General features: G+C 37.7%; 1 protein-coding gene across 1 annotated transcript; it reads right to left on the reverse strand.

The window, feature by feature from the left end:
- Positions 1–9,300: 9,300 nt before the first annotated feature.
- GTF2A2 (general transcription factor IIA subunit 2) lies at positions 9,301–26,965 on the reverse strand. Its single transcript, XM_019732219.2, has 5 exons — positions 26,829–26,965; positions 15,252–15,376; positions 14,152–14,256; positions 12,053–12,179; positions 9,301–9,599 (listed from the first exon to the last, which is right to left on the reverse strand). Exons 2-5 carry the CDS (start codon positions 15,321–15,323, stop codon positions 9,574–9,576), a joined length of 330 nt encoding a protein of 109 aa, XP_019587778.1. The 5' UTR covers positions 15,324–15,376; positions 26,829–26,965; the 3' UTR covers positions 9,301–9,573.
- Positions 26,966–27,054: the final 89 nt, after the last annotated feature.

Raw genomic sequence — 27,054 nt, forward strand, 5'->3', positions numbered from 1 at the left:
TGTATCCATGCTAACACACACACAACACCCAGACACATACACCCAGGGAGCATTTTGTTATTTCTTGTTCTTACAAAATAGATCGCTTTCTACACTTCTTACACTGCCACTGGATCTTCTCAATCAATGTCATCTCTTCACGTCAGTGTAGTGAAAACTTTTTTTTTGAAGATTTTTTTTTTAAGTACAGTTGACATACAGTATTATGTTGGTTTCAGGTGTAAAACAGTGATTACACATTTATCTACCTTATGAAGTGATCACCCCGATTGGTCTGGTACCAACCGGACATCCTCCATAATTGCAATATTGTTGACTGCGTTCCCTGCGCTGTACTTTAATCCCCATGAATGTTTTCTGACAGCCAGTTTGTACTTCTTAATCCCTTCTCCTTTTCACCTGGCCCCCAGGTCCCCGCCCATCTGGCAGCCATTGATTTGTTCTTTGTATCTGTGGGTTTGTTTCTGTTTTGAGTGTTCATTTATTTTGTTTTTTTAGATTCCACATATGAGTAAAATCATGGCATTTGTCCAAAAATAATAATAAAAAGCCTGGCTGATGACCAGACTGCAGAAAACCTGATATTCTGCTTCTATCAAGGACTGGGACGATCTGTAAGCAGTGAGGATTTGTAGAAGGTGTTTTTAAAAGGAACCTTTTAATATGGAAATCTTCAAACATATACACAAGTAGAATGGCATAATGAAACCTCCATGTACCCATCAGCCAGCCTCAACAATGATCAATTCCTGACCAGTCTTGTTTTAGTTATACTCTACTTTCCAACCCCAACAGGGCTATTTTGAAGTAAATCCCAAACAGTATTTCATTCATTTATTCTTTGGTATTTCTCAATTAAGATAGGTAATGGATATTTTTTAAACACACCAACTATGTTATACCTAAAATAGTAACAATTCCTTAATTTTTTAAAAAATTAAAAAAAAAAAATTTATTGGGGTGACAATTGTTAGCAAAATTACATAGATTTCAGGTGTACAATTCTGTATTACGTCATCTATAAATCCCATTGTGTGTTCACCACCCAGAGTCAGTTCTCCTTCCATCACCATATATTTGATCCCCCTAACAATTCCTTAGTTTAATCAAACAGCAAACCAGTTTTTAATTCCCCCCGTGGGGTCATGTCATAATTGTTTTTACAGTTTGGTTATTTGAATCAGGACCCACTGGGTTGATAAATTTCTTTTATAGGTTTCTCCCTCCTTTTTTTGTTTTGGCAATTTATTTGTTGAACAAGCTAGCTCTCTTTCCTCTGTAGTTCCCCATATATTAGGTTCTGCTACTGATAAGATCCCAGCAGTATCACTAAACATATTCCTCTTTCCCAAGTATTATAAACTGGTACTTAGGTTTAGAAGCTTGATCAGATTCAGGTTTAAATTTTTGTTAAGAAAATTTCATAGTTGGTATTTTGTATTTCCTATTGCATCACATCAGGAGGTACATATTTCTGGTGATTTTTTTTGTTCGGGGGGGGGGTTGTATCATTGAACTGTGGGGTTTGGAAGTTGTCAGCCTGATTGTAAATTTCCTGTAATCTTTTCACCTAATTGTTTTAGTAGCCATTGGTGATCATTGCTTAGCTCTATTATTTCATAATGACTTGTAAAACGGCGATATCCTAATTCTGCAAATACTTTAAATTTGTCTGTAGTGAAACTTCCTCATTAACTGTATTGTTACTCTGAAGTAGTTATTTCCCTTTATCAGGTTTCAGGACAATGAATTGGTTACCTAATGATCAATGAATTTGTGTGTGTAGAGGGAGGGTTGGTGTCATCTTGAACTCAAAAATTTTTAAAAACAAAATTTACATGCTATGATTCAGTGCAATTATTTTGATGATGCTAAAAATGCTCCATCTTTGGTTTTTATTTTCCTATGGTTACTGTACCAAATTACCACAAAGTTGGAGGCTTAAAACAACAGAAATGTATTGTTTCACAGTTCTGAAAGCCAGAAGTCCAAAATCAGTTTCACTGGGCCAAAATCAAGGTGTTGGCAGGGCCGTGCTACCTCTGGAGGCTCTAGGGGAGAATCTGTCCTTTGTCTCTAGAAGTTTCTGGTGGCTGCCAGCATTCCTTGGCTTGTAGGTGCATCCCTCCCATTTCTACCTCCATGGCCACATTGCCTTTTCTCCTGTGTCAAATTTCCTTTTGCATGCTTCTTATAAAGATACATGTGACTGAATTTAGGACCCATTCTGATTATCCTATACTCTCCCCATCTCAAGATCCTTAATCACATTTGTAAAATCTTTGCTATATAAGGAAACACTCACATATTTGAGGGATTAGGACCTGCTATCCTTGGGGGCCACTATTCAGCCTACTACAGCTAGTGAAAGCCCTTTAAAGTTGGCTCCTGTGTCCTTTTGACATGACTCCAGTCATTTTGAGTCACTTCCTTAGTTTCTGAAACAGGTTTATTATACTTCTCTTCCCTTTAATCAGTTATTCTCATGGGAGTTTTTTATTTTTAAAGTTTGGTATTTATAAACCACAATTTGAGCATTGGGGATGTTTTTTGCTAATAGGTTGTCATTGAATCAGAGGGTGGTAGGGGGCAGTGAGAATGACTCTTCTCAATACTACGTCTAAAAAGCCACTCACAATTTTTGCTTCCTGTACCAGCAACTTTGGGCTCTGTTTGGTTGGATCCCAAGACAGGAATGTATCCACTAGGAAAGCAACACTCACACAGAACTGGAAATTGAGACTCCCATTTGGGCATTTAGGGTTCTTGTGCCACTGGACCAATGGGAGCAGTTGTATTGACTGGGTTGCTTGATCCCAATTATCAAGGAAGTATGGCTGCTGAAACAAAGGAGGGGACTTCCTGGAGTACCTAGGTGTTCAGCTGTAAAAAAGTTAATGGAAGGCTATAGCAACTCACTAAAGAAAGATTCGCTAAGGACTTAGATAACTTGAGTAATAAAGTTTAGGGTCTCCCCACCTAAAGTTTAGGTGAAGAACCCTAGTCAGCTAAGGTGCTGACTGAAGACAATGGCAAAATGATATGGGCTGTGAAAAAACCGATGATGGCCACTTGATTTATTAAAATAAGGATTACGCCAGCTGTTTGCTTATTCCTTTTTTATATACATATTTTTACATGTTAATCATTTCCTCCTTCTACTGTTACACATAAAACTTTCAGTGGTGATTGATTTCACAATTTAGTCTTAAAATTACAAAATATCCAGAGGGGTTGACTTAACTAGAAGAGGAATTAACATCATCCAGGTGTTCATAGGAACTGGTGGGACTCTGTCTCTCTTTTGGGGGAGAGTAAGTATATTTTGTGTAAGAAATAGTTTGTTGTATGTAAATATCAAAACGGGCAAAACAGTGTATATGCTAATAGTCAAAGGACTGTTGTCTGTTCTTTCTGTGTATTGTCTGTTCTTTCAGCTCCATAGGAACTCTTTTTATAGTGGCAGGAAATCCGCAAGCTATACTTCCCAGACTTCCTGCAGCTGGATTTGTTTAGTTCCACCTTTGAGAGGCACTTCTGGGATATTGGAAGGTGAGAGGGAGAAACCATTTTTCTTATACCTTCTGGTAGAGTCAAAAGCAATGGCAGTGACAGTAGCAGAAGAAACAGGTGCAGTGAGAGGTAGAGTGGCAGCACCAGCAAAATGCCAGCTGTGGCTGGGCAGCGCAGGCCAACTGGCTTCTCATCAGGCAGTGTGGTGCAGCAGTAACAGCCTCAGTGGCATAGTGACTGTGGGCTCTGGGTAACAGTTTTTCTTTTTGCTACCTCCAGCAGTAGGGATGTTCACTGCTTCCTCAGTTCCTTTATTTTTTTTTTTTAATTGGGGAAGGGGAACAGGACTGTATTGGGGAACAGTGTGCACTTCCAGGACTTTTCTCCAAGTCAAGTTGTTGTCCTTTCAATCTTAGTTGTGGAGGGTGCCGTTCAGCTTCAAGTTGTTGTCATTTCAGTCTTAGTTGTGGAGGGCGCAGCTCAGCTCCAGGTCCAGTTGCCATTTTCTAGTTGCAGGGGGCACAGCCCACCATCCCTTGTAGGAGTCGAACCGGCAACCTTGTGGTTGAGAGGACGTGCTCCAACCAACTGAGCCATCTGGGAGGCAGCTTAGTTCAAGGTGCCATGTTCAATATTAGTTGCAGGGGGTGGAGCCCACCATTCCTTGCCGGACTCGAGGAGTTGAACCAGCAACCTGTTGGTTGAGAGCCCACTGGCCCATGTGGGAATCGAACTGGCAGCCTTCAGAGTTAGGAGCATGGAGCTCCAACCACCTGAGCCACTGGACCAGCCCCTCAGTTATTATTCTTTAGCTACACTTACCTTTCCTCTTTTGCTCCTCCAGCCCTTTGAACACCTTGGTAACAAACTTTCTGTATTAAATTCCTTCTGTTTGAAATAGTGTGATTTCTAGTTCTCTTATTGGACACTGACTGATACACTTCCTCTATAGTAGGCAAAAAAGGGGCCCCAAAATATGCCGAAGACGTAGTTCTTTCCTTCACGGGGCCTACAGATTGTCAAGACAGATAATTCAATGCTAAGTAGGGTGGGTACAGGAATTCAGGGAAGGTAGAGACATAGGAAATAGAAGGGTGAGGAAAGTTGCATAGAAGTGATGGAGCTTGAGTAGAGCAGACAGATCTGGGATACACAGGGGTAAGACAGAGAGCAGACTTTTCTTCCCTCAGCAAGTTTTTAAAAAATTTGTATTAGTGTGTTTTTCCAGGACCCATCAGCTCCAAGTCAAGTAGTTTCCATCTAGTTGTGGAGGGCGCAGCTCACAGTGGCCCATGTGGGGATCGAACCGGCAACCTTGTCGTTACGAGCACCATGCTCTAACCGAGCTAACCTGCCGGCCAACCCCAGCATTATTTTTAAAGATTAAAAATATTGTGCAATATACATAAAATCTAAGCATACAGTTCATTCACACTGTTGTGCAACCAATCTCCAGATTTTTCTCATCTTACAAAACCAAAACTCTATACCCATTACACAACTCCTCAATCCTTCCACCCCCACCCCCCAAACCCCCATCCCTGGCAACCACCATTCTATTCTCTCTATAAAATGTGACTGCTCTAAGTACCTTATGTAAGTGGAATCATACAATATTTGGCTTTTTTGACTGACTTATTAGTATCAAGTTTCATCCATGCTGTAGCATGCATCAGATTTTTTAAAGTTGAATGATGTTCCAATGTATGTGTATAATTAAAATTTTGTTTATTCATTTGTTGATAGACACTTGGGTTGCTTCCACCTTCTGGTTATCGTGAAAAATGCTGATATGAACATGGGTGTACAAATATTTGAGTCTCTTTCAATTCTTTTAGGTAGATACCCAGAAGAGGAATTGCTGAGTCCTGTGGTAGCTCTATTTTTAATTTTTTGAGGAACCTTCATACTGTTTTCCATAGTGGTTGCACCAACTTACATTCCCACCAACAGTGTACAAGGCTTCCCTTTTCTCCACATCCTCACTAACACTTGTTATTTCTTGTTTGTTTTTAATAGCCATTCTAACCTGTTGGCCATTTATGTCATCTTTGGGAAAGTGTCAATTCAGATCCTCTGTCCGTTATTTATTTTTGCTATTGAGTTGTATACATTCATATGCTATATGAATTCTTTAGATTTTGGAATGTTAATCCCTTATCAGAAAGGATTTGCAAATATTTTCTCTCATTCCATAGGTTGCCATTTCATTTTGTTGATGGTTTCCTTTGCTGTACCTTTTAGTTTGATGTAGTCTCCCTTATTTTTGTTTTTGTTGTCAAATACAAAAAATTATTGCCAAGACTGGTGTCAAATAGCTTACCTTCTATGTTTTCTTCTAGGAATGTTATGGTTTCAGGTCTTATGTTCAAGGCTTTAATCTGTTTTGAATTGGTGTTTGTGTGGTGTAAGGTAGCAACCCAATTTCATTAAGCAACATGGTTTGTCCAGTTCTCCCAATGCCATTTATCGAAGATGCTATTCTTTCACCACATATTCTTGGCTCCTATGTTATAAATTTATCACAAATTAATTGACAATTAATGTGGGGTTATATCTGGGCTCTGTTCTGTTTCATTGATCTATGTCTGTTTTATGCCAATACCATACTGTTTTTGATTACTATGGCTTTGTGATATAGTTTGAAATCAGGCAGCATGATGCCTCCCCCTTTGTCCTTTTGCCCTATTTGGGGTATTTTGTAGTTCATCTTGAGTAACAGAATGAGAAAAAGCAGAGGGAGAAAGCACAGAGCATGTGTCCAGCTCCTTATCAGTGTCGCCCATGCATCTTCAGATGTGGAAAGAACAATTTCAGTTCTCTGCCCAGGGCAGGGGCAAAAGAGCCAGTTTTGAAGGCCATTTCTTGTCACAGAACTTTTGGAGGTTCACAGCATCAGGGAATGAGTAGGACATTCAAGAGAGAACACTGCTGAGGATAAATCACAATAAACAAGTCAAACAATGACCAGTCTGGCATTAAACCCAAAGAGACTATTCTCTGTCCACTATTTGGGTGTTACAACAGCATCACTCTTCAATGTTACAAAAAGCCCGGCTTTTGCTTAGTCCTGACAATAGACTAATGGATTTTCTCTTCCACATTAAGAGGCAAATAAGCGCCTTATCTCTGGAGCCTGTGGCCAGGTGGGAGAACACAAAGTGGCGTGAGGTCTTGTGTGATTCTTTCCTGTAATTCCAGTAGAGTCCAAGTACCACTGTGGGGAAGTCAGAACACCTATACCACGATGCAAGTGTCAGCTGTGTGACACTACGCAAATAATTACACCTGACAGGAGGAATGTCAGGCTCTGACTGCGGCACTACCGCCCAGCCAAAAGCAGAGGTGTGTATGGGTGGCTCATCGAAATCTGAGTATCAGTTTCAACTGACCGCAAGAAGTATATACTAGGCGTTACCTACCAGTTATCTGCATGAGTAGAACTGACCCAAGTGCTTCCTGTTCTGTTCTTTTGTGTCATTAAATGACTCATTTGTATGAACATACAAACGAAAAAGATCAACATGGGTTACACGCAAAGATACAACTGGGTTTAAATTTTGAAGGATGGGTAAGATTTTGATTCTGAAAGGCAAAGCACGAGAAACGGAGTAAACTGCATAACCAAAGACAAAAGAGAAACTCAGATCTGACTTTTTGGGTTGTTTCTCAAACTTAACTGGAGCAGACTATGTGATGGTTGATAGGGAAGTTAGGAAGCGAACACTGGACTACATTACACAGAACGGGCTGCAAGGATGAAAGTTAGTTTCAACGTGAGTGTCAAGGAGGACACTGACGTGCTGAGTTAGCACTGCAGGAGCAGCCAGAGAATGGCTAAGTCATTATTCTTATTAAGTAGGTCAAGCCAGGCAACCATATCTTACGAGAAACTCCTCCTGTAAGGTCAACATATTGCTTCTCTCTTGCAAGCTTAAGCTATGGATATCATTTACAGGATTTTAAATTGCTAAACAGGTATACAACTCCAGCCCTACACTTCTGTGAGATCTCAGTGACTGTTAATAACGGGGGGGGAGGGGGGGGGATTAAACCGTAATTTACAGGAATTTCTACAACCATTGTAAGTTTACTATCAACATACCTGTTTCCGAACCACAATGTTGAGCCTCCAAAGTAAAATGCCTTTTGACTAATTGCAATGAAGAAAGTCCTAATTATGTAACCTTTGGTAATTTAGAGAGGTTAAGTTGTACTTTCTAAATCTGTCAACACGGAACAAACTTCTTTTCAGGGTTGCTGTGAGGAATTCCCCAAAACATACTCATATGTAACACACATAGCACTTGGTCTCACCCATAATAAAGCTAGTAATGTTGGCTATTGTCTTACAGTCTCACTTCTGTGCTGCTAAATAGACTGGACTTGAGCATTGGTTGCTTAAAAAGAACACCTATTATATAACATGCTTCTACACCTGAAAAAAGGTAACTATGTGTAATATAAAGAACTATTTAACATTTTAATACTTATGAAAAGCTACTTTGCTAAAGATTACTGCCAACAGCTATTATCACTCAGCAGAGGGAGGAAAGGGTGATTTTTCTTCTCTATGTGGTAGCTTCAGCCCATTGAACTAGGGGTGACCACAGGATGGGGGGCTGTCAAGGGCCTACTCTAAATAAATGATAAACAGGGCCAGATTCTTATTAAAAATAGTTGCTTTTGATGTATCTGTAATCAGCTGCTGGATCCCAGCTACTCAGCTACCTTGTACCTGACATTCTTCCTCTGATATTTCAGAAACACCATTCTTCATTATATATTCCTAGAGGACAAAGGGAAACTTTTTTTCCTTCAAGTACACCAAGGGCATACATTTAGTAGGACCTTTTACTTAAAGTCTTAATAACTGGTAAAATGTAGATCATGTGAAAATGTATACAATTTGGACGGATGGGTAGCTCGGTTGGTCAGAGCGCAAGCTCTGGGCAACAGGCCTGCCAGTTCGATTCCCATACAGGCCAGTGAGCTGCGCCCTCCGAAACTAGAATGAAGTCAATGAGCTGCCGCTGAGCTCCTAGATGGCTCAGCTGGTTGGAGCGCGGGCTCTCAACCACAAGGTTGCCGGTTCTACTCCCGCAAGGGATGGTAGGGGCACCACAAGGTTGCCAATTCGACTCCCACAGGGGATGGTGGGCTGTGACCCCTGCAACTAACAACAGTGACTGGACCTGGAGCTGAGCTGTGCTCTCCACAACTAAGATTGAAAGGATAACAACTTGACTTGGATGGAGCTGGTGAATCCTGGGAAAAACACACTTACTGTGTTCCCCAACAAAAAGTCCTGGAAATACACACTGTTCCCCAATAATGTCCTGTTCCCCTTCCCCAATAAAAAAAATGTATAAAACTTGACCAATATGGCCAGTTCAAGAAATAATTTACACGGCCAGTTCAAGAAATAATTTACACGGAGACTATTTTGTTGTTGGAAATAGGGTTTTTGGTTTTGTTTTGACTATGGAAGCTGTCTAAATATCGTCTAACTTTTCCTAATTCAGTTGTACTTAGTAGGTTTTTTATACTGATGATGATTACGCTTGGTTTTATACTTTTAAAAAGGATTTTTCTAAGTAAAATTTCAATCTAGAATTTGGTTTTGCTCCTGCTGATGCCTTCAACTGTTACAATTGATAAAACTTGACTTTACTGAAATGAATGTATTTTATAATTTCCTTTGCAAGGAACATGGTGCCTTTTCAAAATGCTTATCTAGTATCTTCATATTGCTAGCTTAAGAGCTCTACCAGTTATTACCCACGCTGAGTTTTAAAATGAGTTTATTAAAGAACGTTATTAGGAAGGCAACAACATTTGATTTGTCATTAAAAAAAGTTCTGTTTCTTCATGCTGTATAATAAAGGTAATGTAAGAGGCTAGAGTTATAAGCTTCTTTCTACTGGATTCTCTGATAGTATAGCACAGTGTAGTCATTTTTGCAGTCCTAGAATAAATAAAAAAAAGTCTCTTCTATGCTTCTCTTTAAAAAGTGATGAATAATAACAGAAGACGGCATAAAAAAAGCCATTTTTCTATTCATTCTGTAGTATTGGAGCCAGTATCTAGGAAAACAGAGAAGAGAAAGAGTAAATTCAGTGAGCAACTTACTTTTAAATTCAAATATTTTAATATCTTAAAATAAAATAGGAAGCAATAGTGCTGATAGTTTGAGGGGTGGGGAAGAAGAGGAAGCAAAGTCAAAGAGGGAAGCTGACCATGGAAATACCTTGAGAACTTAACTTTCCTTTTAAGGCAGAGGTAAAACGATAATGCTTAGCTCTCCATATTATCCTAGAGAAAAACCATGTACCATTACATTTGGTTTATATAATTGCTAACAACCTATTTTTTTTAGATCCTTTACTGTCCTAAAATTTTAAACCACAAAGGACTATAACATAATTAGAAGAAAATCGTACTTAAATCCTAGTGAGAAACAGACTGAAATTCTAGCTATCTTTTTTTTTTTTCTCTGTAACTCAAATGGGCTTATTTCATAATAGCACTGCATTTATCTGGTTACTAAGGAATGATATTTTCTTAATTACTTAAACTTCTACCTCTAAATGCCAAACCATTTACGTTTTCATTTTGGAAAGAAAACTTTCTACAATTGTATTCTTTTCTGCTGACATAGAGTACATGGTACACAATCTAAGCTTCTCTTGAACACTCAACTTTTTCTTTGAAAATTACTACTCTGTGCTGTAAGTGGGGCAAGCGCCTCAGAAACCACTGCAATAGGTAAGGCTGATTTGCTACCTTTCATCCACTAAGTTCCCAAAAACAGATAACTTGTATCTTTAAGTAAGAGTAATATACCCTCTAAGGACCCCCAGACAGGAGCTCCTGTAAGTAAAAACACATGTTATTTAAGTTTACTCAGAGGCCTTCTTTACTGACATTTTGGTTCTTAGTTATGTTTCAAATGATTGAAAATTACACTACTACTCGACATCTGTGCTGTTCAATATGCTAGGCACTGGGCTAGCCACATGTGGCTATTTAAATTGATTAAAGTTAATAAAATTATATAAAAATTAAAACATTAAATTTCTCAGCTGCCCTGACACATGTCAAATGCTTAATAGCCTTATGTGGCTATTAGAAATTGCACACAATGAACATTTCCATGAATACAAGTTTTACTGGACAGTATTGGGCTACATCATTAACTTATTTTGATAGAGGTCTAGTAAAAACTTAAAAACCTTAGGGTTATGATTATGAAGATGCTATTAACCTAAATTATAAGGAAACTATAGACAAAAGTATACATTATATCTGAAATAGAAATGTTATCTTCTGATCCAGGAACTATAAAATAACATTGTTCCTTGCTGAATGACAAAAAAGATCTGAGTATTTGATGACTATATTAAAAAGTCACCTATGCTTTTAAAATTCTTAGAAGGATTAGTTAACCCTCTGAAAGGTACAAGTAACTGTAACACTGCTAGTTTCAGAGACTTTCTGACATCTGGAAGAGACTATTTCTTTATAAAAGTCAGGTTTAAGAGAATAATGACTTATGTGTGAAAATTGGTATTCGCAAATGTATGTATGTGTATACATGTTAATGCAAACAAGTATAGACTAGGTTATACAACAAAACATTAAAAGTGAAATGTTATCTCCAAATATTGTTACAAATGTTTTTCTTCTCTACATTTTTTCAGTGATTAGATTATTTCTTTTCAAACCCAAAATGTACAGAACAAAAAAACCTCAACCCTCAATCTGAGAAATGTAGGGTATTACTTTCTACATTTCTCTTTCTCTTGCTTTTCAAAACTCCCCTTCCTTGACAAGTGACAGTCCTCTCTATTTAATTTCAGAAATAGCTGCTTTAAATTCAAATGGTTCAGATCATAAAGTAAGTACGTTTAATATTAGGTTGGTGCAAAAGTAATTGCGGTTTTGCAGTTTAACCTTTTAAACCGCAATTACTTTTGCACAACCTAATATTTAAGAATGTAAATAATCATAGTATAGTTTTTGAAACATTTAAGGACCTGAAAAAGTTCCTCGGTGTGTTGTGGAAAATACACCTGTATAGGCATAACAGATTAGAGGAACAAATATTTACTATTATGACCGATAAGGTTCTTATGGTTAATTAAAATCTTAATTACTTTTTAAATATAAAATATATAGGGCTCCAGAAATCATAGGATAAATTGTCAAAATTAAATACTTCCTTAAAGAAAAAGATGGTTGTGAAAAAGACTGATAAACACTCCACATTTGCAGCTAAAATCCACCCCCAGCCCGACAAATTCTATCTGTGGAAGTAGTCCACGTGTCATATGAAATATTTATACTAAAATCAGTAAGTGGCCTGTTTGAGTGAGATTTAGAAGTCAGAATGTAGTTGAGATAGAATCCAGGTCTCTGTCTGGGAGTGGATCATTGGCTATTTTCCACCTTAATTTCAGACGAAAATTTTCTAAAGATGCATTAAAAACAAGACTTTAAGTTGCTATGCTTTCACAGTGATTAGGTGAACACTTACTTTTACCATCACAGGCTACAATTTTCACTTTATCCACTTTAATAAGTTCTGTCACCTCTCTGAATTCAACATCATTCAATACAAAAGTCCACACATTATCGCAGAATCTGTACGTATTTAGAGAGCCCTTTAAAACAAAACATTTAGACATAACATGAAGTCATTTTTTCCTCACACTTTTCTTCAAAGCAATTTAAGAGAACTCAAATACATAATTCTTAAAATAGTATGATTAATACTTAGCTTATTTAAGATTTTTCTTAATTTTCATCCTAACAGAAAAAAAAATCCCTAGATAAGCTTGCTAAGGGAAGAGTTAAAAGTTTTTAGTTAGCAGACAATTTTTAGCACTGTAGGAGTCTGCAAAGTACCTGAAATTTGAAGAAAGCTGAATGGAAATTTGTATATCTACTGCCCTCATGTGGCTAACTTATGAAAGTTCATTTGAATTTTTATGTAAACACATTTAAAAAAAACATGTGTTATTGTGTACGTTAATTTTCTGCAGTTGCACAAAAGCAGTGATTTCCTACAAACATTAATTTTAGTCCTATGATGTAGCTCTGGTGAATTACTGTGTTAGCCACTAAGACTACAATACTATTGTCATGTGTAACTGAAATTCTTCTCAAGTTTTTCTTTTTAAGGAGCAGGAATATATCCTTGAACATTAAAAGGGTGAGACTGCAAGTATGGACACTGACAGAATACCATCAAAACCTGAGATACACACACAGGCACACACATATTCACATATGAAATTTAGTATTCGACAAGATATTTATAAGCCTAAAACCTTCAATTCAGAATCAAAGCATCAGCACAAAAATATTTCTTGCAAGCGTTACTTGTACTAGTATAAACTGCATTTTAGCTAAATGTTCTATCAAGTAAAAACAATCAGGGAAACTATTATAGCTATGAATGAATGAATTTAATGAGGACACCGTGGTAAGCAATACAAATACGATCCTGCCTCAATGAGCTTAGGTTAGCAGGGGAGATCATAGAAACAAGTAAACACATACAAAAACAAAAGCAAACTAATTTTGCTTAAATCACTACTGTTAAAAGTCCACTGATAAAATTTTATAGTTTTAAAGACACACTCTACTCCAGATGTTTAGGCATAGGAAACTGGTAAGAGACTTATTTATATGAATATAAAATACATGCAGTCTAAGTTAAATGGGGCTTTGTCTATCTTGCTCCTCTCTGTATACCCAATATCCAGAACAATGCCTGGTATGTAACAGGAACTGAAATAAATGTTTGCTGAATAAATAAAACTTTCTTTTGTGTTTTTCATCACACAAAAAACCAAAACCCCAAACACTGAGGTTCTCTTAAATGAAAATTAAGCTGTATGTTCTTTTTATATATTGATTTTCATATATTTTTAAACTTTTAATTTCTACTTTATAGCTATGCATAACCATAAAATAAGCATAAATATTAAATATAATAACCAAAATCACTATATACTAAATGATTTTATAAGTATCACAATGGGGTAAATCATGATTCTTTCAATGGGCCTTCATTAATCTGAATTTACCATCAAATTGAGAAAGATAATTTGGTTTAGATGGGGATTACTGTTCAAAACAAATGACTCGAATAAAACCTAGTTACCAGAACAGACTGCTATCTACCACCAGTTCAGGTATTTATAAGCCATGTTATCTAAGAGTAATGGGGAGGGTGACAAAATGGAGTTTCTAGAGAGAACCCTGTGCTTTCTTGGACTGCGTGAAGCTCAAAGTTTGAAAAACGTAACTGAACCTTATGTGATTACTCTGTCACTTACCTGCAAACCTGCGTTTCAGGCGTTTGAAATTTCAGTAATTCTTCAGGGAAGGTAACCAAACATACAGAGGCTGATTTATAATACAATGGAACAAAAACCTAAAAAAACTCTGTATCTTAGTATCTATGTCATTTAAAAGTAAAGTATAATTTAGTTATTATAAAATATGTTCCAAAATTTGATTAAAGCCATCTGTTCCTTTATGACTAACAAATATGTAGGGGTCCTAAAAAAAACCTGTCATAACAACCATGGGTGCAGGATTCTAGATTTAGGAAAATTTCCTTACCCTGAAATTGACTCTGTTCCTGACCCTCTGAGCCAATGCTGAATTTATAGCCTTATCAAACTGAAGTAGAACTTGAAGGGCAAGTTGGGGGGTGATCTGTTGAGACTGAGGAAAAGTAAGGGTCATAAATCAGAAGAGCATTAAAGACAAAATAAACAAAAATATGAATTATCAAAAATTTAACTGAGGCTAACCAGAGCCTCTAAACTAGAATTTCTTATTCTCCTTTGCCGTAACTGACAATTAAGAAGCAAAGTTGGACAATATTTTCTTGCAATATGTTGACACAAACGTAATTTTAAGAAGAAAATATGAAGTGGTATTACATTATCAGGACAAAACTCTATCATTCCTTCACAGAGTTTGGAAAGAGGTGTTCAATAAATTAAAGTTTCTTTTAAATAAAAAACAGGACCAATAATATATTTTTAAAAATCTAATACAGCTTATTGAAGCTCATTAAATATATGAAAACAAATGGAAATACTTCTTAAATGAGAGAGGTTCATATAAAAAATAGGTTAATTGTCCTAAAATTGAAATATAAATTCTGAAATCTCATGACTATTAAATTGTTCAAAATTATCTTAAAGCTACATTTCTTATAAATGAGGAGAAAACCAATATTCTAATCTTTAACAAAAATCTTTGAAAATTTAGATATATTCAACTATATCATTCAATCATCATATTATATGCCCCATAGTCATCCTGGTATAATACACAGGAATTAAAGATTATTAATCTAAATACTGACTTACTGGGTCAAACGGTCTAACACATTTAACCTCTTTGCCTGGGATAATAGATATACCGCGTTTCCCCGAAAATAAGACCTAGATAGACCATCAGCTCTAATGCATCTTTTGAAGCAAAAATTAATATAAGACCAAGTCTTATTTTAATATAAGACTGAGTCTTACATAATATATGAAATATAATGTAATGTAATACAATACAATACTGGGTCTTATATTTATTTTTGCTCCAAAAGACGCATTAGAGCTGATGGTCTGGCTAGGTTTTATTTTCGGGGAAACACGGTAACAGAATTATGATAGACCCATTTTAAACAAAAATGTTGACTTTTAGTCTCGTACCTGTATGAGCTCATCGAGGCTTTCCTGAAGACTGTTTCCCAAAGTGGTATTTCTGTATAACTGATATGCCATGGCTTAGAAGGAAGAAATTGTTTTTTTTTCTTATTCAGTCTTGCATTGATCTCCTAAAAATTTAATATAAAAGTATTAAAAAAGAAAACATTATAAAACATGTATGAAAGTCTACTTCACAATTCTTTATATTCTAATACTCATATATATATTCTAATATACTATCAGAACTCTTAGTAATTGCAAATTACTATATAATTTTAGAATCACAAGGAATAGTTAAAAATTATTTTCTAATTAATTTTTGCTATTTTGACATAGGCATTTATAGTCCTTTATACAAAGTATAGACAAACTGGAGGTGCCAAAAAAATGTATACAAGTGGACACTTCGGTCAACGTTGCTCAAGCAGTAGTTCACCATAATGAGAAGTGTCTGGACGCTGATGGTAACCACTTTGAGCACCTCTTGTAATTGCAGAAGTCAAACGTGACTTGTATTCATCTTTTATTGGTATATATTGAGTATTACAATTTTAATACAGTTTTCCTTTCTTAAAATGTGTATACATTTTTTGGTACTCTCTATATTTATTAAAATGTACATCTTTACCATTTCTTTCAAAAGTTTGCATTATGACCTAGCGTAGAATTTACCATGTACCATTCCTTTCTACTTACTGTCAAGTAACTGATTCAGACAATCTTCAGCTCACATTTACATGACTTCCCCATCATTTTCCTTAAAATTTGGTACTTACAGAGTGCCTACCAAGAAGATAGCACTGTGATAGGTACCAGGGAGAAGAAGGTGAAATAAAATACACTCCTGACCCTAAAAGTTATACTCTAGGGAAGGTCACAGACATACAAAAACTTTAAATTCAACAGAGAATAAATAAACTGTGACAGAGGAATAAAGCACACTACGGAGGTGACTGTGGACTGACTGAGTTGACTCACCAAAGCATCCTGATTCTTCAAGCTAGACTTTAGCCAAGCAAGAGAGGAAAGCCAAACAGTTTGTGAAGAGAAATACAAAATATCCCGGATTATTAGGGTGTAAGTACAAATTGTAAGTGGTAGGAGATGAAGCTGAAAAAGATGGCGGTTGGATTTGTTCCATCAGGAGAGGTACAGGGTTTTATAATGCAGGTAATGGGGAGCCCCTGAAGCATTCCTGGCAGGAAAGGTCAGACAACTGGCAGCCATATGAAGAAATGTACATGAGCACAAGATTAGAAAGAGATGAGGGATGAGCGTGGCAGAAGTACAGATTCAACAAATATTTACTGAGCTTCTACTGCATGTCAAGTATAAGACCCCGACCTCATGGAACTTTCAGTTTGGAGATGAACAGAGGAGATATAGTCAAGGAGTAATCATCAGGTAACACTAAGCAAAAATAATGATCAGTTGTTAGTCTTCACATTACGCACCGTGTGAGTTTTTGATACACTAGATCGTGTGAGTTTTTGATACACTAGACCGTTCCTGTCTTCTTGAAGCCTTTTCTTTGGCTTTTGGGACCCCACACTCAGTTCTCTCCTCCCACGTCACTGGATACCACTTACTGTGTATTTCTGGTTTTCTTTTGTGGGTTCCTCCTCAGCACCCCAACTTCTAACTACCTTCAGGCTTCTAGCACGTCTTCTCTGTATGCTTTCTTTACTCCCTTAGTCATCTCATCTTGGCTTATGCTTTGAATACTATCTATCTGCTGATGACTCTCCAATTACTTCCAGTCCTGACTTCTCCCCTTGGTGCCATATATACAATTGCCTACTTGCTACTAGATGGAATTATCAAGTAGGCAGCTAAATAAATTTGTCAAAACCAAATTCCTCATAGTGCCCCTCTGAACCTTTTCTGCCCTGAGTTTGCCCACCTCACTAAACAGTAAATCCAGTCTCACAGTAAGACAGCCCAGAAACCTTAATAGTCAACATTAACTTCTCTCGCTCGACATCAAATTTGTTAGCCAATCCTTTCAGCTCTTCCTTCTAAACACAGCCAGAATCTGACAACTTTTACCTTCGCCACTATTAGAAGTCACCATTATGGTGTCACTAAGAGTACTGTGACAGCCCAGTTTCTACTCTTGCCTATCCCACCCCACCCACACCCCGCAGAGCAGCTACACCAAGCCTTTTAAAACATAAACCACATCACTCATTTATTCAAAACCCCCAAGACCAGTATCCCATCTCAGAATAAAAACATCCTTCTACTGGTTGCAAGGCCTATAAGATCTGGGTCTCCGACTTAACTCTCTGAACTTTTCTGCTTCCACGTACTCCCTCATTCGCTCCAGACTGGGTCCTTGCTCTTCAACATGGTAAGAATTCTTGCTTTAGGACCTTCGCAATGGCTGTTCCTTTTGCTTCAGATGTCCTTCTCAGATACCTGCATGGTTCACTTCCTCATTTGATTCAGATCTCTGCTCAAATATAAATATATAACTTCATGGAAAACCTGTTGTAGTGGATGGAAACAGAATAAGCACATATATGTCAACTTCAATTAATGATACGATGAGAATAAAGAAGTGTAAGGGGGAAGGGAGATCGTTCTTTGGTATAAGTTGGTCACTTCATCAGACAGGACTTCTGTGACCAATTTATACAAAAGAACGATCTCCCTTCCCCCTTACACTTCTTTATTCTCATCGTATCATTAATTGAAGTTGACATATATGTGCTTATTCTGTTTCCATCCACTACAACTGATTTTCCATGAAGTTATATGTTTACCATTTAGAATAATGCCTAGTATGCAGTATGTATTCAATAAATTCTTCTGAACAAATAACCTTGTGGTATTTCAAAATACCTTTATAATATCAGATATTATAAAGATATCTGAATGCAATACAAAGATTTCTACTTTACTGAGGAAACTGAAGCAATGAAAACCTCCAGACTCTCAAAATTACATCTAACCACCTACAATATCTGTACCCATATACTTTGCCTACATGTCTGTCATTAACAGTTGAACTATCCGTGCTGTTACCTAAATACCTACCTGTGTGTCACGTCCTATCCCCTCTAGTCCACTCAAGGATATTGTTCCAAAAATACAATCAGTCCTTCTCTCCCTCACCATCAAATTTCCCATCTCTATCAATCATTCCCATCAGCAAATAGGTGGGTACTTCTCCCATCTTTTAAAAAAAGTCTCAATCCACTTCCTTCACCCGCTACACTATTTCTGTTCCTCTTTGCAACAGAACTTGGAAGAGTTGTCTGTTCTCACTGTCTCTCATTCCTTTTCTCCTATTTTTCTCTTAAACTCACTCCTTATAGGCTTTTGCCTCGCACACTCAAATGAAACAGATGGGGACAGACATCAATTGGTAAAACTAATCCTCAATTCTCAGTTTTCACCAGATTTAAGCATTTGACACAGGGATTACTCCCTCTTCTTTGATAAAGACTTGGTTTAGCTTGCGGGAAACCACATTTTTTGGGTTGTTCTCTTAAACTCACTGGTTCATTCTTCTCAATATTGTTTGTTGGTTGACCCTCTTCTCCCTGAACTTTTAATGTCACAAGACACCATCCTTGGTTCTCTGCTGCTTTCTGTCTATGCTCATTCCTTGGTGGTAACATTCAGTCTCATGGCTTTAAATATCATTGCTGTGACTCCCAACTTCATATGCCAGCACAGACCTCTCCCCTGAACTCACTCCTGGATCCAACGGCCTACTCAACATCTCTACTTGTTGTCTTTCCCATCTCAGTTGATATCACTCTATACTTCCATGGGCTTAGGCAAAAACCTTTGAAGTTATCCCCCATACTCCCAATCTCACCTCCACATCCAATCCCTAGCAAATCCTGTAAACTCTTCCTTCAAAATGCATTCAGAATCCCACCATTTCTCACCGTTTCCATTGCTAGCACCCTCATCTGTATTTCTACCATCTGTCATTTGGGTTATTGAAATGGATTCCCAACTGCTTTCCTTCCTTCCATGCTTGCCCCCTACACTCTAATCCCAACTCAGCAGCCAGGTGATCTTTTAAAACATAGGTTAGAACATAACCCTTCTCTGCTCAAAACTTCCCATGGCTTCCATTTCACTAGTCCTTAGAATAATCTGGCTACCTACTATGTTTCTGAATTTATCTACCATCTCTCCCTTGCTCTTGCCCTTCTCCAGACTCACTGGCTTCCTTGTTATGCTTAGGCCATGACAGACATGTTCCAGCCTATGGAAGCCTTTGAAAAAGCTATTCTTTCTACCTGGAATATTCTTCCCCCAAATATTCACTTGGTTCTCTTAATTCCTTTGAATAAAGCACGTACGTAATCAGACCTAAATTGACTGCAGTATTTGAAATACAAACTCCAGCCTCCACTCTGGAATTTCCCAATCCCCCTTATTCTGCTATGTTTACTGATGGCACCATCACCTCCTAACATATTATATAATTTACTTATAAATCTATAAGTAAACCAGGCATCAAGAACAAACAGTAACTGACACACATAGGAAACAAATATTTGTTCAATAAATGAAGGCAAAAAAAAATCAGTAAATTAAATGTGTGTGAGTGGGGAGGGAGGTTAAAAAGGGCGAGGAGAGGTTCCAATAGGGAGATATAAACGTGAAAATGTAGGAGTACAGAATCTGGTGTTATGACAAAAGTCTAAGAGTGACCTGTAATAGCTATAAGTTAACAAACTATCAGCAAGATAATTTAAGAAAATTCTATTTACAATTGCATCAGAAAGAAAAAAATGTCTAGGAATAAATTTAACCAAGGAGGTGAAAGACCTGTACACTGAAAACTATAAAACATTGATGAAAGAAATTGAAGACACAAATAAATGAAAAGATATTCCATTCTTATGGATTGGAAGAATATTGTTAAAATGTCTATACTACCCCTGATGGCAAAACCAGACAAAGACACTACAAAAAAAAGAAAATTATAGGCCACTATCCCTGATGAACATAGATGCCAACAAAATATTAGCAAATCGAATTCAGCAATACATGAGAAAGACCATACACCACAATCAAGTGGGATTTACTCCCAGTATGCAAGGCTGGTTCAATATCTGCAAATCAATTAACATGATACACTACATAAAATAAAGGATAAAAACCACATGATCATATCAATAGATACAGAAAAAAACATTTGACAAAATCAACACCTCTTTATGATAATAACTCTCAGCAAAGGGGACAGAGGGAACACACCTCAACACATAAAGGCCATACATGACAAACCCACAGCTAACATCATACTCAACAGTGAAAAGCTGAAAGCTTTTTAAGATCAAGAACAAGACAAAGATGTCCACTTTCACCACTTTTATTCAACATAGTATTGGAAGTCCTAGCCACAGAAAATTGAAAATTAAAGGCATCTGAATTGGAAAGAAGTAAAACAGTCATTATTTACAGATGACATGATACTAGAGAGAATTCTAAAGTAGTCCCCAAAAAACAATTATAATAAATGAATTCAGTAAAGTAACTGGATACAAAACTAATATTCAGAAATCAGTGGCATTTTTATATACAAATACTGAAGTATCAGAAAGAAAAATTAAGAAAACAATCCCATTTACAATTGCATCAAAAGGAACAAAATACCTAGGAATAAATTTAACCAAGGAGATAAAAGACCTATACTCAGAAAACTGTAAGACACTGAAAAAAGAAACTGAAGATAGAAATAAATGGATGCATATATTGTGCTCATGGAAAGGAAGAATTAATTTCGTTAAAATGTTCATACCACCCCAAATAATCTACAGATCCAATGCAATCCCTATGAAAATACCAATGACAATTTTCACACTGGAACAAATAATCCTAAATTTTATGTGGAGCCCCAAGATCCCTGAATAGCAAAAATAATCTTAAGAGGAACAAAGTTGGAGGTACCATGCTACCAGATACTATACGAGGTCTGACAATTCACTTTGTGAACGTGTTGCAATCATGTTACTAACCTTTTTTGGTATCAGAGGGCTTATTCATTATAAATTTGTATCAACTGGACAAACAGTTAACCAAATTTACTATTTGGAAGTGCTGAAAAGGCTGCATGAAAAAAATTAGACGACCTGCACTTTTCACCAACAATCCTCGGCTCTTGCATCACGACAATGCACCAGCTCACACAGCACTGTCTGTGAGGGAGTTTTTAGCCAGTAAACAAATAACTGTATTGGAACACCCTCCCTACTCACCTGATCTGGCCCCCAATGACTTCTTTTTTTACCTGAAGATAAAGGAAATATTGAAAGGAAGACATTTTGAACATTCAGGATATCAAGGGTAGTACAATGACAGCTCTGACAGCCATTACAGAAAAAGTTCCAAAATTGCTTTGAAGGGTGGACTAGGGGCTGGCATTGGTACATAGCTTCCCAAGGGGAGTACTTTGAAGGTCACCATAGTGATATTCAACAATGAGGTATGGAGCACTTTTTCTAGGACGAGTTCGCGAACTTAATTGTCAGACCTCGTACTACAAGTCTATAGTAATGAAAAGAGCATGGCACTGGCATGAAAACAGACACACAACAGAGAACCCAGAAATAAACCCACACGTATATGGATAATTAATCCATATTGGGAGGCAAGGATATATAATAGGGGTAAAGACAGACTCTTCAATAAATGGTGCTCAGAAAACCGGATACACGCAAAAAAATGAAACTAGACCACCTTCTTTAACCATATACAAGAATAAACTCAAAATGTATTAAAGACTTATATGTAAGACCTGAAACCACAGAACTCCTAGAAAAAAACAGGGCAGTAAACTCTGACATTTCTTTTAGTAATATTTTTTTCTGATATATCTTGGACAAGGAATCAAAAGAAAAAATAAACAAATTGGGACTATGTCAAACTAAAAAATTTTGCATAGCAAAGGAAACCATCAATAGATGGTTTCCTACGGAATGGGAGACTTCCTACGTAAATGGGAGAAGGTATTCGCCAACGATACAGCCAATAAGGGGTTAATATCCAAAATATATAAGGAATTCATACAACTTAACATCAACAAAACAAATAATCCAATAAAAAAAATGGGCAGAGGATTTAAATAGACATTTCTCCAAAGAGGACATACAGATGACCAATAGAAATATGAAAAGATGCCCAAACATCACTAACCATCAGGGAAATGCAAATTAAAACCACAATGAGATGTCACCTCACACCTGTCAGAATGGCTACCATCAATGAATCAACAAACAACAGGTGCTGGTGAGGATGTAGAGAAATGGGAACCCTTGTGCACTACTGGTGGGATTGAAAATTGATGCAGCCTCTATGGAAAACAGTATGGAGGTTTGTCAAGAAAATTTAATTGAGGGAGTGGCTAGATGGCTCAGTTAGTTAGAGTGCGAGCTCTGAACAACAGGGTTGCCAGTTTGATTCCCACATGAGCCAGTGAGCTGTGCCCTCCACAGCTAGATTGAAGACAACGAGCTGCTGCTGAGCTGCCAGATGGCTTAGTTGGTTAGAGCGTGAGTTCCTAACAACAAGACTGCCAGTTCAATTCCCCCATGGGATGGTGGGCTGCGCCCCCTGCCACTAAAGATTGAAAACGGTGACTCGACCTGGAGATGAGCTGCGCCCTCCACAATTAGATTGAAGGAAAATGACTTGACTTGGAGCTGATGGGCCCTGGAAAAACACACTGTTCCCCAATATACCCCCCCACCCCCAAAAAATTTTTTAAAAAATTTTAATTGAACTAATATATGATACAGCAATTCCACTTCTGTACATTTATCTGAAGAAATTCAAAACACTAATTCAAAAAGATTTATGCACCTGTATTGCAGCATTCTTTATTTATAATAACCAAGATATGGTAGCAACCTCAACTTAAGTGTCCATCAATAGACAAAATGGTAAAGATGTGGTACATATATACAATGGAATATTACTCAGCCATAAAAAGAACGAAATCTTGCCATTTGCGACAACATGAATGGACTTAGAATATTGTATACTAAGTGAAATAAGTGGTACAGAAAAAGACAAATTCCATATGATCTCACTTTTATGTGGAATCTGCAAAACAAACGAACAAAACAGAAACAAACTCATATATACAGACAATAAAATGACGGTTGCCAGATGGGAGGGTGGTTGGAGGATGGTAGAAAAAGGTGAAGAGGCTAAGATGTACAAAATGCCAGTTATAAAAACCGTCACAGGGATGTAAAGTACAGCATAGGTAATATAGTCAATAATATTGCAATAACTGTGTGGTGTCAGATGGGTACTAGATTTATCGGGGTGATCACTTTGTTAAGTTATATAAATGTCTAATCACTATGTTGTCACCTGAAACTAACATAATATTGTATGTCAACTGTAATTGAAAAAAAATATTTAAAAAAGTCCATACAAAGCAATCTACAGATTCAGTGCAATCTCTATCAAATATTCAACGGCATTTTTCACAGAAATAGAACTATCCCAAAATTTATAAGGAAGTACAAAAGATTCCAAATGATCAAAGCAATCTTTAAAAGGAACAGAGCTGGAGCTATCAGCTCCCTAATTTCAATCTATATTACAAAGCTATAGCAATCAAAACTGTATGGTATGGGCATTAAAAAAAAAAGACACAAAGCTCAACAGAACAGAGAACCCAGAAATAAACCCACACATATATGGTCAATTAGTCTATGACAAAGGAGCCGAGAATATACAATGGAGAAAGGACAGTCTCTTCAATAAATGGTGCTTGGAAAACTGGACAGTCACATGCCAGAAAACTCAAACTAGCTTATTACACCATACACAAAAAGTAACTTGAAATGAATTAAAGACTTGAATATAAGACCTGAAACCATAAAACTAGAAGAAAACATGGATGGGAAGGTCTTTAACACCGGTCTTGCTAAGTAATTTTTGGATCTGACTCCAAAAGCAAAGGCAACAAAAGGAAAAATAAGTAAGTGGGACTACACCAAACTAAAGAGCTTCTGCACAGCAAAATGAAAAGGCAGCCTACTGCACGGCAGAAAATACTTGCAAATCATGTATCCGATAAGGAGTTAATATCTGTAATTATATATAAAGAAGTCATACAAGTCAACAGCAAAAAACAAACAACTTGATTAAAAAATGGGCAGAGGATCTGAGTATTTTTCCAAAGACATACAGATGGCCAACTGGTATATGAAAAGATGCTCAACATCACTAATCATCAGGAAATGTAAATCAAAATCATAATGAGATGACACCTCATGCCTGTTAGAATGGATATTTTCAAAATGTCAAGAAATACGTGTTGGCGAGGATGTGGAGAAACGGAAAGCCTTGTGCACTGTTGGTGAGAAGGTAACAGTGGTGCAGCCACTACGGAAAAGAGTGTGGGGGCGGCCGGATGGCTCAGCTGGTTAGATCGAGAGCTCTCAACAAGGTGCCATACAACATTGCGGGTTCAATTCCCACAGGGGATGGTGGGCTGTGCCCACCCCTCCTACCCAGCCCACCCCCCGGGGCAACTAAAGATTGAAAAGGGTGATTGGACTTGGAGATGAGCTGCACCCTCCATAACTAGACTGAAGGACAACGACTTGGAGCTGATGGGCCCTGGAGAAACACACTGTTCCCCAATATAAAATAATAATAGTAATAATAATTCCAGATAAACAAGGGGTAAATAAATTTGTACCCTACTTTAAAAAAAAACAAAAAACACAGTATGAAGGTTCCTCAAAAAATTAAACACAGAACTACCATATGACCCAAAAATTCCACTTCTGGGTATTTATCTGAAGAAAACAAAAAACACTCTAAGATATTTTCACCGCCATGTTTGTTCCAGCATTATTTACAATAGCTAAGATACGGAAGCATCCTAACTGTCCATCAAGGGATGAATGGATAAAGATGACATGGTAGAGACAGTTAAGTCCTCACTTAACATTGTCATTAGGTTCTTGGAAACTGTGACTTTAAGCGCAAGGACTGTAACGAAACCAATTTTACCACAGATAATTGATACAAACAAGAGTTAAGTTCTTATGGTATATTTCTGGTCACAAAAACATCACCACACTTCTAAAGACAGACCCTAAACACATCTAACATTAAACATTAAAATAAATGTGAGCTATATACATACATTTAAGAAAAAGTAATAGAAACAACTAAGATCATTATTTTTTAACCCGCTTATTCCAGTTCAGGATCACAAGTGCTGGAGCCTATCCCAGCAGTACAGGGTATAAGGTGGGAACCCACCCTGGACAGCACACCCTTCAATCGCAGGGCACACTCACTCACACCCACACTCAGACTGGGACAAATGTAGACATGTCAATTTACCTCACACGCACTTCTCTGGGATGCAGGACGAAACTGGAGCACCTGGAGAAAACCCACAGACACGGGGGAGTACACGCAAACTCCGCACAGACAACTGGCTCCCACTGGGAATCAATTTTTTTTTCTTATCAACATTATAAAGCAGCCCTGCTATGTATACGATGGAATACTTACTATTTGGCCCTAAAATAAAGAATAAAACCTTGCCACTTGCGACACCATGGATGAACCTTGAGGGTATTATGGTAAGAGAAATAAGACAGAGAAAAACAAATACTGTACCATCTCCTATGTGGAATCTAAAACAAATAAACAAACATAGGGTGGAAGGTGCTGTCAAAAGGCACAAACTTCCAGTTATAAAATAAGCCCTGGGATATAATGTACAACATGGTGACTGTAGCTAATAATATTTGTATTGCCTATTTGAAAGTTGCTAACAGAGTAGATCTTAAAAGTCCTCACAAGAAAAAAATTTTTGTAACTGTGGTGATTATTTCGCAATGTATACCAATATCGAGTCATCATTATGTTGAAACAAATATGTCTATTATACCACAATAAAAATTAGTGAAAGTTAGCTGTTATTTAAACGCTTGTAAAAATTATTTACTTTAATGATCTAAGATTCTTAAAAATTCCTTGTGAAATGTTCAAATCTTTTAGACGTGTTATCAACCGTATAAATTTAGCGCTTTAATTTTGCAGTTTATAAAATTAAAGAAAGCTCCCATGTAAGTAACTCAGTTACTCCCGTCCTCATCCTTGGAGATCAAACCATTCAGTTAAATTCATTCTTTCCGGAATTCGCAAGAAATTGGAAGGTGGACTTCATACAAGCGAAGCGCAAGAATGAGACACTTAGGGAATGTGCTCCCCGGATACTCGGCACCTCCCACCGCAAAACCCTGGATGTTTTGGCTCAAGAATCCTGGCTAAACACTCGGCGCTGGGCTGAGGCGCAGGCCCTCCCCCTAGGACCGTTCAGTGGGCGCCCGGCGGATAACCTCCCGCCTCTAGACGCAACCGTCACCCGCCGCCTCCCTTCCCTTCCCGGGTGCCGGCCACGGGGCCATCCGGCAGCGAAGGTGGTAACGGATCTTAGCCAAGACCCGGGAGGGAAGGGCCTCGCCTTCAACGCTGCCCTCGGAAAAGACCCAACCGACCGTAGGTAGCCCCAGCTCTGGGGGACGGGAACAGGGAGCGTGGGCCCAGCTCACCCCGTACCTGTGGAGAAGGCGCCTCCTGCCGCGGAGCAGACAGAAGCAGCACAGCCAGGAGCCCAGCAGGAGGTAGCTACTCCCCGCACCACCTCCGCGGTCGCCGCAGAAACCACTGCTTGGCCAACGACCCGGAAATGTTCGCAGAACCTGGAAGTGACATCACGCAGGGCCCTGGGACGGCCCGCCCACCACCAGCTTCTGCACGCCATTCAAGTTTTGCGAAAGGAGGG

The sequence above is a fragment of the Rhinolophus sinicus genome, chromosome 3, assembly GCF_057876585.1.
Source record: "Rhinolophus sinicus isolate RSI-liver-muscle chromosome 3, RSI-T2T, whole genome shotgun sequence".
NCBI lineage: Eukaryota > Metazoa > Chordata > Mammalia > Chiroptera > Rhinolophidae > Rhinolophus > Rhinolophus sinicus.

Coding starts and splice junctions, on each gene's coding strand:
- GTF2A2 (XM_019732219.2), bottom strand. CDS start 15,323: ATGGCATATCAGTTATACAGAAATACCACTTTGGGAAACAGTCTTCAG. Junction 14,257..15,251: donor GCCTCGATGAGCTCATACAG/GTACGAGACTAA, acceptor ACTTTTCCTCAG/TCTCAACAGATCACCCCCCA. Junction 12,180..14,151: donor GGAACAGAGTCAATTTCAGG/GTAAGGAAATTT, acceptor TTTGTTTTAAAG/GGCTCTCTAAATACGTACAG.